This window comes from Geotrypetes seraphini, chromosome 5 (assembly GCF_902459505.1).
Source record: "Geotrypetes seraphini chromosome 5, aGeoSer1.1, whole genome shotgun sequence".
Classification (NCBI taxonomy): domain Eukaryota; kingdom Metazoa; phylum Chordata; class Amphibia; order Gymnophiona; family Dermophiidae; genus Geotrypetes; species Geotrypetes seraphini.
Window position 1 is genome coordinate 267937096 of NC_047088.1, and position 16909 is coordinate 267954004.

The 16909-nt window shown below is 42.7% G+C and overlaps 1 protein-coding gene across 4 annotated transcripts in view; it reads left to right on the plus strand.

Annotated features, from left to right (window-relative positions):
- PTPRN (protein tyrosine phosphatase receptor type N) overlaps nt 1-16909 on the plus strand; it is a 152934-nt gene that overhangs the window by 113232 nt on the left and 22793 nt on the right. For all 4 annotated transcript variants that reach the window (XM_033946754.1, XM_033946756.1, XM_033946757.1 and 1 more), the window contains 4 exons: nt 1733-1852; nt 2566-2732; nt 11735-11788; nt 13165-13229. In XM_033946754.1, coding sequence (XP_033802645.1) covers nt 1733-1852; nt 2566-2732; nt 11735-11788; nt 13165-13229 — 406 coding nt within the window. The remainder of the gene's footprint in view (nt 1-1732; nt 1853-2565; nt 2733-11734; nt 11789-13164; nt 13230-16909) is intronic.

The window sequence follows — 16909 nt, forward strand, 5'->3', positions numbered from 1 at the left end:
TGATCGAAACATTCACGGTACTGAAGGGAATAGACTTAGTAGATAAAGACAGGTTGTTCACCCTCTCCAAGGTAGGGAAAACGAGAGAGCACTCTCTAAAGTTGAAAGGGGATAGATTCCGTACAAACGTAAGGAAATTCTTCTTCACCCAGAGAGTGGTAGAACTCTGAAACGCTCTTCCGGAGTCTGTCATAGGGGAAAACACCCTCCAGGGATTCAAGACACAGTTAGACAAGTTCCTGCTGAACCAGTCTCAGTTAGGGCACTGCCGGGCACGATGGACCACTGGTCTGACCCAGCAGCGGCAATCCTTATGTTTTTAACCTGTCATTTTGATCGTCCAAGTGCCGTTTTAGGCGAGTTTTTATTCGCATTTTTTTTTAATGGCGTTCCTCTAAGTGCCTACATTTAAGTGTGCATTTTTTGTGTGTATATAAGTCTTCAGTGTTAGGCCTGGTTTTTTTTGCTTGTATCTCTTCATCAGATTTAAATACTATTTTTCTTATAAAGTGCTCTGTGCAATTCATATGTGTAATTCATCTTATAAAAACATCTTCCAAATCTTTGTACTAATTCAAATATCTATAAATTTTGTTAAAACTTTGTAGTTAGCTAAGATGTTTTTAATAGTATTTAAGTCTGATGAAGAGATACAACCCAGAAAAACAAGCCTAAGAATAGTTTGGCTAGTGGATGGCAAGTTCTGAAGACTTATATACACAAAAAAATATATAAGAAAAATCTTATTATGCTGTTCTTTGGTTTAGTGGGTATTAAAAATCTACGGTTAGCTATATATTTATACATTTTCAGTGGCCATTGAGCTGGTGTAGATGCTTGCAGCTAGAGTTAGGAGTTTATCTTGGTCTTTATCTGGCATTATTGTGTGTGCAATTATACTTTATTACTTCTACTGTATTCTGTCTTTTACCAAAGTGGTTATGACAAACACATCAGCTTAGACAACAAAACAATTCATCCCGGCACCTGAATGTAGGTACTCTATCGGGAATTTCCCTCTATGCAGTGCAGCCTCTCCCTTCCTGTTCAGTTCCATTCTGTATTCAAAATGCTCTCTCGTGCTCATAAATCCCTCCAACTAGGCTCCCCTTCCTATCTTTCTTCCCTGACCATCTCCTAGGAAGGCACACCACAAGAGTATCAGATCTTTGGCAGTCTTCTCCACTACCCCAAAATTTTAGGCTGACCTCCCTCCCTCAATTAGATCTGAAAGTTCATTTTCCAAATTCAAGTCCTTGTTAAAACCCCGTTTTTAAAACTTTGGCATTTGGCTTCTCTGCCTCATCGGTCCAGCTGCCGTTTCAGCATCGTCTTTACCTTTGCCCTCCCTCTCAGTGTCTGTTGCCTCACCCTCTCACTCCCCACTCTTCTTGACTCTGTGAATGTATTAATGGTATTTCTTTCATTTTATGTTGTTGTTTGTTGACTTTTATCGTACACTGCTGTGTTCAATGTTTGTAATGGTGATATTAAGATTTTAATAAACTATAACTCTAAGCACAGTCAAAGATGGTGACGGTAGTATGGCATGTGCCCTTGCCACATGTACACAACTACAGTGCCAGATCTATGGCTGCTGTTACTGTGAGTGCAAGAATGCAAGGTGTGTCAATGCTAAGTTAGGGCAGTGTTCTAGAACAGAATCCGGGTGCCCCTAATGTTTAGAAAATTGTGGACGCTAGAGCTAATATCTTGATCTATCTGTTGCCAGATGGTGTGGGAGAATGGCTGTACAGTCATAGTGATGCTGAGCCCACTGGTGGAGGATGCTGTAAAGCAATGTGACCGCTACTGGCCAGATGAAGGATCCTCTCTTTACCACATCTATGAGGTACGTCAGGGTACCTTAAAAAAGATAAAGGGATCAAAGAAGAGCGACCAAGATGGTAAAGGGGATGGAACACCTCTCATATGAGGAAAGACTAAAATGGTTAGGGCTCTTCAGCTTGGAAAAGAGACGGCCGAGGGGAGATATGATTGAAGTCTACAAAATCCAGAGTGGAGTAGAATGGGTACAAGTGGATCGATTTTTTTAACTCCATCAAAAATGACAAAGACTAGGGGACACTCGATGAAGTTACAGGGAAATATTTTTAAAACCAATAGGAGGAAATATTTTTTCACTCAGAGAATAGTTAAGCTCTGGAACACATTGCCAGAGGTTGTGGTAAGAGCGGATAGCGTAGCTGGTTTTAAGAAAGGTTTGGACAAGTTCCTGGAGGAAAAGTCCATAGTCTGCCACTGAGACAGACATAGGGGAAGCCACTCGCAGGAGCTCTTTATAACTCGGTCTGATAGCATCTCTACAGCAGCTCATGTAAACCACTCTGCATTGACTCCCCAGTCATCAGTAGCAGTATAGAAGTTCTCAATCAACTTGTCCTGGGATTAGTAGCATGAAATGTTGGTACTCTTTGGGTTTCTGCCAGGTACTTGTGACCTGGATTGGCCAATGTGAAAAGAGGAGACTGGAATAGATGGACCATTGGGCTGACCCCAGATGGCAGCTCTTGGGAACTGATTCTTGCTGTTTCTGTTGAGCAGGTGAACTTGGTCTCGGAGCACATCTGGTGTGAAGATTTCCTGGTACGCAGTTTCTATCTGAAGAATGTACAGTCGCAGGAGACACGCACTCTGACACAATTCCACTTCCTGAGCTGGCCAGCCGAAGGCATCCCCACAACCACGCAACCCCTGCTAGATTTTCGCAGGTGAGACATAATCCGCCATCGACCACTATGATGGTGAATGGAGGTCCAGAATTGGTGTTCAGGGGGGAGCTTTTCAATATGGGATGTGTTATTTTACTGTTAACACCAATTACTGTATTAGCAAGTAGCTGTTAATGGTAGTCCGCATTGATAACTTCCCCCCTAAATCTCAGATGCTCTGAAACCAAAATGAGAGCTTGCTTTGAAAATATACTGCAATTTTTTTAAATTCAAGTTTTAGTTTCTGAAAGGCCAAAGAAACCTGACTCTTTGGAGAAAGCCCTAATCCCTGATCCTAGACTCCTGCTTGAGTCCATTAACCCCTCTCCTTCTCCATATGCACCACATCCTCTGGCCTCTACCCCTGCAAAGCATTGTCTGTGCCCCATCCTCAGTCTTTCTTCCTCAGCTCTACCTTTAGGAAGAGATTCACACATTCCCCTGTAGCACTACCAACATTATAAGAACATCGAGACTAGCCTTACTGGGTCAGATCAATGGTCCATCTAGCCAGTAGCAACATTCCATGTTACCAATCCAGGGCAAGCATTGGCTTTCCCCATGTCTGTGTCAACAGCAGACTATAGCTACGTGATGCTGGGTCACTGCCCAGGAAAAGGATCTAGGTGTCATTGATGAGGATACGTTGAAACCCTCAGTTCAATGTGTGGCGGTGGCTAAGAAATGATCAGGAAAGGAATGAAAATGTCATTATGGCTGCACCTCAAATACTGTGCACAATTCTGGTCACCATATCTCAAAAAAGATAAAGTGGTATTAGAAAAGGTACAGAGAAGAGTGACGAAAATGATAAAAGGGATGGGATGACTATGGCTCTTCAGCTTGAAGAAGAAACAGCTCAGGGGTGATATGATAGAGGTCTATAAAATGCTGAGGCATAGAAAGGGTAGATGTGAATCACTTGTTCACTCTTTCCAAAAATACTAGGCCTAGGGAACATGCGATGAAGCTACTAAGTAGTAGATTTAAAACAAACTGTAGAAAATATTTCTTCACACAATGTTTAATTACTGTATATACTCAAATATAAACCGAGGTAACCTTTTCCCCCCCAAAAAAGGAGGAAAAATGGTTGACTCAAATATAAACTGAGGTTCGAAATCTGGGTACATGAGCATCGTTTGTAAGGGATCATGCCAAAAGTAATCATTAATTTTTCAGTTGGGGCTGTTTCAAGTCCAAAAAAGCTGAAGGAGAGCCAAGTATTTTCCTACTTGGGGCCTCGACTCCTACCAAAGTTTCTGGACTTTTATCCCCACCAGAACACCTGGCCTCAGTCACACATGCAGAAAACAGGGGGGGAAAACCCCCTTTTCAAATACAAACCCACAAACTAAAAGTACTATTGTACACAAATGAAACCCTAATATGCCAGACTCTGCACAAGAGAAATAGGAAGAAAATATAAAACAACAGATGTAAATGTTCAAAGTTGACATATTTCAATCACTAAATTGAAAATAAAAACCATTGTCCTCCCTTTGTTATCTGGCGATTTTGGTTTTCTAGTCATCTTGTTCCATCTTTGCTCTTAACTCTGTTTCCAAGGCCTCCTTAAGCATTTGCTGTTTCTTTCCTCTCCTTCTCTTTTTGCACTACATCCTTCTTTGACACTGATTTTCATATTCAGTTTTCTTCCATTTTTCTGCCTCCATATGCACCATCTCCTTCCTCTTCCCTCCATCCATGTGTCCCCATTCCTCTTCTCTCTGCCCCTCCCATTCAGCATCTCTCCTATCTTTCTTTCTTCCTCCCCCGCTTCTACTAAATGTTCTTCCACCCGGTTATGAAGTCCCCCTCACCACAAAAGCTACAAAGAAGTCACTGGCATGGGACAAATTATCTTGCACTGGCCACTGGTCTCCTCTGCACCATTCCTTTCCACCCAAGTGGAAACAGGAAGTACAGAGGAGGCCACCGGCAGTACTGGAAAATCAAAGAACAGTGGCTTAGGCAATCCTATCCTCCACTACTTGCTCCCTCCCTGCCCCAGACCGACATCGCACTTACAGGCGCAATGCTCCTGAAACCATCGCTCTCGCTCTGTACTGGTGAGGTGAAGGGCCTTGAGCGTCTGCACATGCTCAAGGCTTGCTGGACTCTGAGAATCCCGAAGCATGCGCAGACGCTCAAGGCCCTTCACCTCACCAGCACAAAGCATCAGCGATGGTTTCCAGAGCATCGGGCATGTAAGTGCAATGTTGGTCTGGGGCGGAGTGCCAGTTATCTGGGGTGGGGGTGAGAGAGATAGCAATGTTAATCATGTGCTGGTCATCGGAAGGGGGTGGAGGATAATGGTGCCACTCATTGGGGGAGGGTGGAGGATAACAGTGCCGGACATCAAGGGCAGGGTGGGGGAGAGATAACAGTGTTGGCCATCAGGTGGGGAAGGGAGGAATAAAGCACAATCATTGAAAGGTGGCTCAAATATAAACCAAGTCCCCTATTTTTGGGCCATTTTTTTGGATCAAAAATCTCAGTTTATAATCAAGTGTATATATGGTAATCTCTGGAATTTGTTGCTGGAGAATGTGGTGAAATCAGTTAGCTTAGCGGGGTTTAAAAAAGGTATGGATAATGTGCTAAAAGAGAAGTCCATAGGCCATTATTGAGATGGCTTGGGGAAATCCACTACTTATTCCTAGGATAAGAAGCATAAAATCTGTTTTATTACTTGGGACCTGGGTTGGCCACTGTTGGAAACAGGACACTGGGCTTCATGGACCTTTAGTCTGTCCAAGTATGGCAGTTCTTGTTCTTATTTTCCTGATATGTTTTCCTCTGACTGTCTTTCTTTTTTTGCTAACTGAACTGATCATTTTTAATGTCTCTGGATGGCGTCTTACAGCTGTGCCTCTTAGCCATGGAATTTTGGCCACGTATTTACTGTGACTTTACTCCTATTATTCTGATTTTGTGCTTGTGAATCATGATGGTGGGCTCTTTCTAGCTCTTTAGCTTGTAACTCTGGCTTTTTCTCCAGTTATAAATTCCTGCTGTATTTCCAAAGGATTTTCTCTGTGTTGAGATCTGGCATCAAATGGGATTAGTTTTGCCATTGTCATCTTCTTCCTGCCTGTATCTCTAGCCGGTTGTGTGTCTCTAACTCTAGCTCCAGCTGCAATGCATTGGTTATTTTTTCGTGTTTGTGTCACTACCTGTAACATTCCAACTGTTCATTCCGGGCTGTGGGCTCCAGTCGGACATTGTTGTTTGTACCTCTGTGATAGTGTGACTTTAGCGGCAAAGCTCTGCTTTACCTCTCCAGCAGTGTGTCTTTCAAGTTTATTATAGATTTGATTAATCGCTTATTCAAAATTCTAAGCGATGTACAAAACAGTAAAATTACAAATTGCTGGGGGAAACAAACCAAATAAATATGACTAACTTGGCAGAACATATAATACAAAAGGAAAAAATGGGGAAAGAAATACAAGTTGTTGATAGTAGATAAGACGAGTAAGGGGAAAAAACAATAGGAGTGGGCTTCGAAAAAAGATTCAATTGAGGCTCCTAATCGAGCTTTCTAGCTGTCAAATGCATCTTTGTTCGTTTACATCAATTCGATAGCTCTAAGTCTGATAGATGTTGGCACTGCAATCTCGAAGCTGGGACTAGATCATCTATTATTCTATTGCCCATTTATTTTGGATTTCTGGAAATCAATATGGGGCCAAATAAATAGTTGTTTGGAGAATCCCGTGGCCTTATCATACGATACTATTTTATTTGGCATGTCAATGAGGGCAAAGAGTCAAATATCCTCAAAAAATAATAAGCTCTTGCTAATGACTGGAGTCGCCATTCAACAAATTACATTTAATTGGAAGAATTGGAGTAGATTAAACTTTAATTTCTGGTGGAACTCTTTGTGTCATATATATAAGATGGAAAAAATTTTAGCCATAAAGAAAGGACATTTTAATAAATTTAAGGATTTTTGGGGACCATTAACAGATTATTGTAACAAGTAAATAGCATCTTTCCCTTAATTATACAAGTGCAAAGGAGAGGGTGGGGGTGGGGGGGTTCTGATCTTATGCTAATCGTTTGGAATAGTAGAGAAGAATATATTATATGATATACGTGATTATATATGATATGGTAAGGGTGGGAGGGGGGATAATTTTCATAAAGTTAAGATGATTGTAACAGAAATTCAAGTGATGTTTGTAAGAACATAAGAACATAAGAAGTTGCCTCCACTGGGTCAGACCCGAGGTCCATCCTGCCCAGCGGTCTGCTCCCGCGGCGGCCCATCTGGTCCGCGACCTGTGAAGTGGTTACTGACCACTTCTATAACCTACCTCAAGTTCTATCTGTACCCCTCTATCCCCTTATCCTCCAGGAACCTATCCAAACCTTCCTTGAACCCCTGTACAGAGTTCTGGCTTATGTTATTTCCGTTTACACTTGCAAGTTGTAAAAATGAATAAAGAATTACAAAAAGAAAGCATTTTAACTTGCTCTTGAATCTGTCTAGATTGCGTTCTTCCCTTAAATAAATAGGGAGGGAATTCCATATTTGGGGGGCTGTGACAGAAAAGATGTTGGCCGTTAGACCTGAGTAATCTTGTAGAAGTATGGGGAATCAATAATCTATGAATGAAGGCAGGAGTTTTATAAAGAAGAGATTTGAGAGTCAGCAGACTTAATTTATATGTTGTGTGCTGAGCAACTGGAAGGAGAGGTGTCACAAGGTCGAATTTCTTAGCTTTCATTATGAGTTTAATTGAAGCATTTTGGATGATCTGTAAACGTCTGATTCCTTAGTGTCCTCACCAGATCTGTCCAGAACCTGTGGGTTGTTCCCGATGATCAGCAGATGAAGAGCGATTGTAAAGAAAAAAGTCAGTCCTATATGTTTCACCCAGTAAGGGCATTGTGCAGCCTTTAATGCTCACTATTTTTGTGGATGATGATGGGCAGACCCTGGTCTGTTTACTGAAGACAGAAACATCTCCTAGCCCAGTTGGAGAACTGGGTGCTGGGTGTCAGTTTAGAGGGTTACTTCACATGAGATTTTAAGGAGAAAAAAAAAAGACACACAGAAAATTGAATTTGATCTGAAGGACACTCAGAGGAGTCTGAGTTCTCCTTCTCCCTTCCCTTTCTTTGTTCACTGCATTATTCTTCCTTCCCATGAAAGGTTTAAACTAATTGTATGGGTAGTTGCTTCCCTACCTGAAATATTCTGCAATATATGTGCTAGGCTTCACTAGCAGTTAGCAGAAAATTTTGGTGTCAGGGGATTTATGAAGAGAAAGCACATTAAACAGAGGCCTGTTTCACCACCATCACATAACAGGAGGTGGCTATGGGCACAGTTCTGGCTCCCGTCAGCAGCCACTCTCTATATGGCAGATTGGTTTTCAGTTATTTCATTTAGAAAATGTTTTGGAATGACATGGAATCACGACTCATGGAATTTATGAATTGGTTGAATATGTTGGGTCCTAATCGTCAGTTCACAATGCAGTTTCATATGTCAAGATTGAGTTTCTGGATGTGCTCATCAGTATCTTTATATCAAAATTCTTATTGCCACTTTGGATGTTTTCATCCATATGGTCTTAAATCTAGTTTCAAGTTAATTAAAAATTTGATATACCACCTTATCATTTATTTCAAGGTGGTTATACATTTTAAAATAGGGTAAAAACAAATAATACAATTATACATAACTTTAACAAAATAAACATACACGATTAGACAAACGGATACAAGTGGAAAAAAGGGGAGAACTACAATAATTAAAGAAAAGTCTTCCTATTAGCCAGTTCATTCGGTTGAGAAAGATTTGTTCTTCATTAGAGCAGTGGTTCCCAACCCTGTCCTGGAGGAACACCAGGCCAATTGGGTTTTCAGGCTAGCCCTAATGAATATGCATGAAGCAAATTTGCATGCCTATCACTTCCATCATATGCAAATCTCTCTCATGCATATTCATTAGGGCTAGCCTGAAAACCCGATTGGCCTGGTGTTCCTCCAGGACAGGGTTGGGAATCACTGCATTAGAGGATTTCAAGAATCATGCGACTGTTCTTTGGAAGAAGTTTTGAGCACAATGTTATCAAGAGGTGGTCATAAGGAAAGCTTATTTACGAGCAAGATATACAAATCAAGATCTGTCATTACGATATAGATTCTCTGAGACTACAAATCCCCCCCCCCCCCCATTTCAAAACCATAATGCGGTTTTTAGCTCCGGTCTCTCCCCTTTTCAGCTTCCTATGGAATATACCGTAGGATCCAATTTAAAATTCTCACTCTGACTTCTAAAGCCAGTTTATCTTGCTAGGCTCACAATTTCTTATATACCAACTTGTTGTCTTCACTTGTTGAATAATCTGAGGCTCATCTTACGTAATCCTAAACAGGCTTATTGGGACTCAACCAAAGAGAGTCTCTTCTGTTTCTTTGCCCCGGTACCTTTTGCTCTTCGTTTAGAAGTCACAAAAAAATATCAAAAGTAGACTTAAGAGACACCTTTTTGTTTTTTCTATGGCCTTCCCTGATATTCTATCTACATGAGTCATGAGGTCCACTTTTGCTTGAATAAGAACATTCGAGTTGCCATACTGGAACAGACTAAAGGTTCATCAAGCCCAGTGGCCAATCCAGGTTGCAAGATCCCAAGAGTAAAACAGATTTTATGCTGCTTATCCTAGATATAAGCAATGGATTTTAACACATCCATCTTAATCATGGATTTTGAACTGTGAGGAAATTTTTTAAATCCTGCTTAGCCAACTGCTTTCACCACATTCTCTGGCAACATGATTGACAACTACTGTGGTTGCTGTTTAAGATGGATGACGACCTTTTTGAGTGAATATCTGCTTTCCTATATTTTTATGGAGTTCATTTTCTCAATGTGAAGTTATATTTGTTGTACATTGCTTTTACTTTAAAAATGATTTTAGCAAATGTTATTCAACATAAACATATCGAGATATGTCTCCATACACTGCAGACCTTAGGGCATGCTTTCTTCAGACTTATCTCAGAAGAGCAATGTTGTTTCTCAAGCTGTGCAGGAGTGAGGTGCTATTTCAATATCACATTTTAACTAGTTCTATCGGACTCCAGAAGATCTGCCTGTCCTTAGCGATTGAAAACATCATATTGAAGCACTGGCCCCCGCTGCACAGCATAGAGAAGAAGATTGCTCAGGGGAAGTGGGGGTGGCTTTCCTTTTATCCAGGACACTTGGGTCCCCTTTAAGATGACCTTGAGCACATGCTCCCATAGAGAAAGTGAACTTTCCTGAAATAACAGGATTTGGCAAGCAGACTAATTCATTTGCATAATCACAAGCTTTGGGTTCATTTGCATGTGACATAGCTAAATATTTTTACTGCATGTTGAACTCAGTTGTGCTTTGCATGTAAAGACTGATTAGTGAGTCTCCAGCTGGAAAGTTCTGGTTGTATCTTTCTGGCTGCAGAACATCTTTCCAGATGCAATTCTCAGCTAAGAGGCCTTTTACTGGCTAGGACTTTGGCTGAAGCTTTGTGAATTGAGCCCTCTAGTAGCTCCAAGGACATCTCTCTTGTGACAGCGGTCTGATGATATTACAGATGTATCTCTAGCTTTGTCTCTGTGCATGTCTCTTATATGAACTCTCTGATTCTACATCTGTGGCTGGGCCTCTAGAGCTGTCCTTCAGTAGATACTTCCCTGCTGCTGTCTCTTTCAGAGACTTTGACTGTACTCCATGGCTGTCTCTCTGACTAAATGCAACTCTCTCTCTCTGTGGCTATTTTTCTGACTGTATCTCAACAGTTGTCTCTCCAGCTTGTCACGCTTCCTCTCTCAGCTGTCAGTGTCATTTTTGTGATTTGCAGCTAGTAATCATGGGTCAGTTGCATAGTCATAAAAGTGATCACTGGCAGGTGTGCCTGCTGCACGCATCGCCATGCGACGCACGCGCTCTGTCTCCTGCTGGCATCTGAGGGGCAGGGGCTGGATACCCTTTCTCAGCTTTAGTTTCAGCTATTCTGGGGAAGTGGTGAGTGTTCACAGTAACCTTTGTTCTGTGAGGAATGGCTGGTTGGTTTCCATGTTATCTCTTGTAGAAAGCAGAGGTCTTGTGATGGTGGTGAAACAGGCCTTTTTTTTAATAAAACTCTATTGAGAAGCCGGCTGATGCGGAGCCCCTTCTCATACCCACACAGTACAGCTTACCATGTGCAGAGCATTACCACAGGAATACAGCACTAGAGTGTGTCAAAGCCAGATTGTTTGCACACTGTGGTGTGTATTTTACAAGCATTTCCTCGTGTAAATAGCAGCATTGACATTCATAGATCACACAAACGTGTAAATGTCCATTTCAGAAAGCCACTAGTTACATGTGTAGATACACACCACACAGAGGTGTCTAGAGGGTGTGGTTCGGGCAGACCAAATATCTACATGCATATGAGGAAAAAATCCCCATTGAGGCGCAGATTTCTCTCATGAGGAATTAAATAAATAAAAGTTGCCGCTTCACTATCTAATTGTTGCCATCTACACGTCTGACCTAGTAAAATGGAACATTTACATGTGGAAAGTGGTGTCCTGTACCTATGGAACTGCAAAACCACAACTGCTGCTTGGTTCCTGCCACTTATTTTCCCCCACATGTATATTTTGCAAAATGGCTGTCCTGCTTCATGTGCAGGCAAATGCACATGTACTCCTCCGAATTCGTATACATATTTACAAAAGGCTACGTGTTCAGGAGAGCCTTTTGTAAAGTACCACTGTCTGCCTGGACTGTGTGGGTTTTTATCTGCCAAATTAAAGCATTCCCTCAGAAATAGCGCACTATAATAATTCAAAACCCCGAACATTGCTCTGGTGTTCAGTCCCATGTCAGGATTAGGGTTCTCCTTTGGGTGAATATGTTAGTTATAAGATTCCTCTCTTCTACATCAAGCTGTAGATTGTTCCAAGTTTACCTCATTATCTCTTTTTTTCTTTACTTCCAGGAAAGTGAACAAGTGTTACCGTGGCCGTTCCTGCCCTATTATAATCCACTGCAGGTAAAGAAGGTTCTAGACTTCCTCACTGCTGGAGCTAGACCAAGTTGTCCATATCTCCCAGGAGATTCATGATTTCTCGGCTTGTTCTTCCCAGTTCAGTCTCCAGGCCTGGCTCTAGCCACAGTGGCAGTCTCCACGCAGCCTTTCATTTAGCTTTCTCCTCCTCTTCCTGTATTGCTGCCCCTTCACTCCCTTCTCTCGCTACTTCTTCCTCTGCTGCTGTTCCTCTGCACTCCCTCTCTTTCAGTTCTTCTTCTTCCTCCTTTCACTATTGCTGCCACGCCTCTTCCTCTCCTTCTAGCTCCTCCTCATTCCTTTTTCCCTCCTGTGCTTCCCTTATCCCATTTATCTCCCCCAGTTATGTCACTTCCTGATCTTTCCTTGTTACCTCTGTCTCTGAAGATGCCCCTGCATCTTCTCTCCCCACTCCTCCATGTCTGCTCTCCCTTCACTCCTCCTCTTAGCCCCATGCCTGCCTCTTCTCATCATGGTTAGCTTTCCCTCATCAGAACTTTTTTTTGACAAAAGTCACAAGTTCACCAGGGCTTATCAAGCATAAAAAAGGTTTTGGAGCTAGAGGATGGTATCGCATGATGTTTGTGGGTGACCTTGCAATGCACTTTAGGGTGCTTTATGCTTGTGACTTTTGTCCTATACCCTAAACAAGTAGAATTTAGTTCACTTCACATCAATTAAGCAGTGCAAACTTGAAAGCCCGTAGTGTTCAAGATTGTTGTAAGAATCGAGAGCAGGTCTCTTTTTTTCCCAGTTTATAAGTTCCTTTCTAATAGAGTAGACTGATTTCTTTCTTTAGCTTTCACTCATACCATCTCATTTTCTTCCTTCTGCACTTTTGCTCATCATCCCCACTTCCCACACCTTGAGTCACTTCATTCTCCTCCTCCTCCTCCCCCTTCAGCTACATTTTTTCCTCCTCTTCCTCCTCAGCATATAAGTGCATAAGCCATGGAGACAGGAAGGAGGGCTTCATACTATTGTTCTCATAAATGAAAGACCAAGTTTGAGGGACTGACCAAGGAAATGGAGATGAGACTCATGGGGGAGCTGAAGTGGAGATGAGTGATTTGGAGATAGAATGAGAGAGAAAGATGGGATGGGGAAAGAAAAATTGAACAGAGTGAGAGGGGGAGAAATCTGGAAACAGAGGTAGGAATTAAAAGATCTGGTGATATGGGAGCCTTCTTAGACACAACAGCCCATGCTAAGTCTACATGCTCAAGGTTTTTACCAACACTCTTCTGGACCTCAGAAGGTGCAAAAAGCATAGCGCTTGATGGACATCTTTGTACAACTGGCTCATTTTCAAGAGACTGTTTAAACCACATTTCTCATGTTCCTCTTCTTGTGTTTTGCAGTGAAGGCGCTGGAAGGACAGGAACCTATTTGTTAATCGACATGGTCTTAAACCGAATGGCAAAAGGTGAGAAGTGTTGCTGGCCTCACAGGATGGCTATATGAGAGACCACACTGAAATGTCTCCTTACCTCAACCCTTTCTTCAGCACATCTCTCTTTTTTGCCTCGTTTTTATTCTGGATAGATGCACAAATAGGTTTCTAGACATCCTGAACACCTAGTTACTGCCACACTACCATTGCTGTCTATAGGCAACCATTACAAGGGGAAGAGAGAAGTAGAGAGGTTATAGACACGATGAAGCCATTCAAAGATGGCATTGCCTCTGGGGGTTATAACAACCAAAACTAAACTTGAAACTTGAGTGAGTAGTGGTGATGGCTATATCTACTAAATTAAAATTGGAACATGTCAACTACTAGACCATGTAGATGTAGAGAAATACTCAAATCTTTACAAGAGAAATAATTCGGGAAATCCCCCTCTTCACTAATCTCCCATTTGATTCTTACTAAACTGCCTTTTCACTTGCTGTACTGTATATCTAAAGAAAGCTTTATAACTTGCCACTACTGCTTACATGGCATGTATTCTTTAAAAGCCTTTTACTTGCATAAATCAATGTTTTATGTATTAAAAGAAGTTTACAAACTACCTTCAACAATAGAGGAACTGGGGTAGAATAAAACATACAACTGACAAAAACCTCCAGTTATGCTGTGTTCTCTTGCCAAAAACTCCACTTTGTCGATAGCCAACATTTCACGATATGATTATTGTTTCTTCGGGGTTCTGAATACGCAGGAAAATTGCCTATCCTGCAGGAAATGAAGACGGGAAACTGACAGGGTCAGTCTAGAAGAGGTATGGAGGCAGATTGATAGACTTAAAAATGATAAATCCCCAGGACCGGACGGTGTCCACCCGAGGGTAATCAAGGGACTGAAAGGGGTATAGCTGAACTGCTTCAACTAATAGCCAATCTGTTGATCAAATCAGGAAGGATTCTGGAAGACTGGAAAGTAGCGAATGTTACGCCGATCTTCAAGAAAGGTTCGAGGGGAGATTTGGGAAACTAGAGACCAGTAAGTCTGACTTCGGTACCGGGAAAGATGGTAGAAGTGCTGATATAGGAATGCATCATTGATCACCTTGACGGACACAATCTGATGAAGACCAGCCAGTAAGGCTTCAGCAAAGGAAGATCTTGCTTGACAAACTTACTGCACTTCTTTGAGGGAGTAAACAGGCAGATAGACAAGGGTGACCCAATTGATATTGTATATTGGGATTTTCAGAAGGCGTTCAACAAGGTCCTGCATGAACGTCTATTTCAGAAAATTTCGAGCCATGGAATCGAGAGTGATATACTCATGTGGATTAAAAACAGGTTGGCAGATAGGAAACAGAGATTGGAGGTAAATGGACAATACTCGGACTGGAAAAGCGTCACGAGTGGAGTACTGCATGGTTCGGTGCTCGGGCCTGTGCTCTTCAACATATTTATAAACGACCTGTAAATTGATACGACGAGTGATGTGATTACATTTGCGGATGATACAAAGTTGTTCAGAGTAGTGAGGACACACAAGGATTGAGAAGACCTACAACAAGACATAAACGCACTCGAGGAATGGGCCGCGAAATGGCAAATGAGGTTCAACGTGGATAAGTGCAAGGTGATGCATGTCAGTAACAAAAATCATATGCATGAAAACAGGATGTCCGGTGCTGTACTCAGAGAGAGCCCTCAGGAAAGAGACTTGGGAGTACTTGTAGACAAGTCAATCAAGCTGTCCGCCAATGTGTGGCGGTGGCGAAAAGGGCGAACAGAATGCTAGGAATGATTAAGAAGGGGATCACAAACAGATCTGAGAAGATTATCATGCCGCTGTACCAGGCCATGTTGCGCCCCCACTTGGAATACTGCATCCAACACTGTTCGCCGTACATGAAAAAGGACATAGTACTACTCGAAAGAGTCCAGAGAAGAGCAACAAAAATGGTTAAGGGACTGGAGGTGTTGCTGTACAATGAGAGACTAGAGAAACTGGGTCTCTTTTCCCTTGAAAAGAGGAGACTGAGAGGGGACATGATCGAAACGTTGTTTGTCCCCACATGGATCACCACCACCGTATCTTCCTCTTCCACGCTTTTGATGATCCTGTCGATGCGGCTCACTATGTCTTCTACCTTGGCTCCCAGTAGGCAGGTCACCAGCCGATCCTGTCATCCTCCCGCTATGTGGCTGTCGACTTGTCTGATGATAGAGTCCCCCACGACTATTGCTGTCCTCTCTATCTTCTCTTGCCTCTCTAGACGCAGGTCCGTGTCCCTGGTGTATGAATATCTCTCCAGCCGTAGGTCCATGTTCTCTGTGTACTTCCATCTTCCCTCATCCTGGCATTGGCTTGCACCAGACTCATCTTCTTGTGGGTTCCCTCCGCTGTTTCCAGATCTCGCCGCTGTGTCACCCATTTCTTCCTTGTGGTTGTCCTCCAGATGGTCCTCACTCTCTGTAAGTATATCTCGGCAGTTCCACTGTTGCTGGTGATTTTCCACAGCCTCCCTGTATGCCTCCTCAATGAACTTCTCTAACTCCTGGACTTCTTCCTTGATGGTTTCCTCTGTCTTGACGTTCTCTGCATCCCTGTCCTCCTCCTCCACTGCTCAAAGTGCTTCCAGTTCCAGTATTCTGCCCTTCAGGAGTCTGACTTGTTTCTTCAGGCTCTCCAGTTCCCCTCACCAAGTGCATACATAAGACCACCTTCCAGTCATACATATGGCAGATGATGAAGAAAATTGAGTAGCTCAACTTCCTGCTTCTGTCTGCTGCTTCCATTCCTGCCCACTTGCCGGTCTGCTGTGACTGTCCTCTGTGTCTGCTGTGGCTTTCCTCTGCATCTGCTGTGGCTTTCCTCTGTGACTGCTGCGTTTGTTCTTCTGCTGTTTGTGCAGTGACTCGCCCCTTCTTAAGGCCCTTCGCAAAGGTGCTCTCGCTAAGGTGAGCGCCTTTAATGCTCACCTTCGACGCATGCCGAATGGCTGAGCACCGTTGGCTCCGCCCCTTTTAAGGCAGTGCTCTGAGTTCCAACGTCGGAGGGGTGCGGGGCTCTCAGGGAAAGCTGGAAGCAATCACCGTTCTGGAAGCAATCACCCTCTCCGAGGTGGAGAGAATGAGAGGGCACTCTCTAAAGTTAAAAGGGGATAGATTCCATACAAACATAAGGAAGTTCTTCTTCACCCAGAGAATGGTAGAAATCTGGAACGCTCTTCCAAAGGCTGTTATAGGGGAAAGCACCCTTCAGGGATTCAAGAACCAGCATGTTTGCAGGTAATGCTAGACTCAAATAGGGCATTGGTCTTTGACCTAAGGGCCGCTGCGTGAGTGGACTGCTGGGCACGATGGACCACTGGAATGACCCAGCAGTGGCAATTCTTATGTTCTTATGGTCCCTCTCCACAAAAATGAAAGTAAGGAAGAAGTAGGGAATTACAGACTGGGAAGTCTGACCTCTGTGGTATGTAAATTAAAACAGAAAATAGTGACATTTTTGGAATCTAATGGATTGATTGTAGGACCCAAGGCAGTGAGATTCACTAGAGGTCTTGTCAGACAAATCTGATCAATTTCTTTGGATGACCACAGAATTGAATAGAGGGAGTATGCTAGATGTGGTGTAGTTAGATTTTAGCAAAGGCTTTGACAGTGTTCCACAGAGGCGTCTGATAAACTAATTGTTCT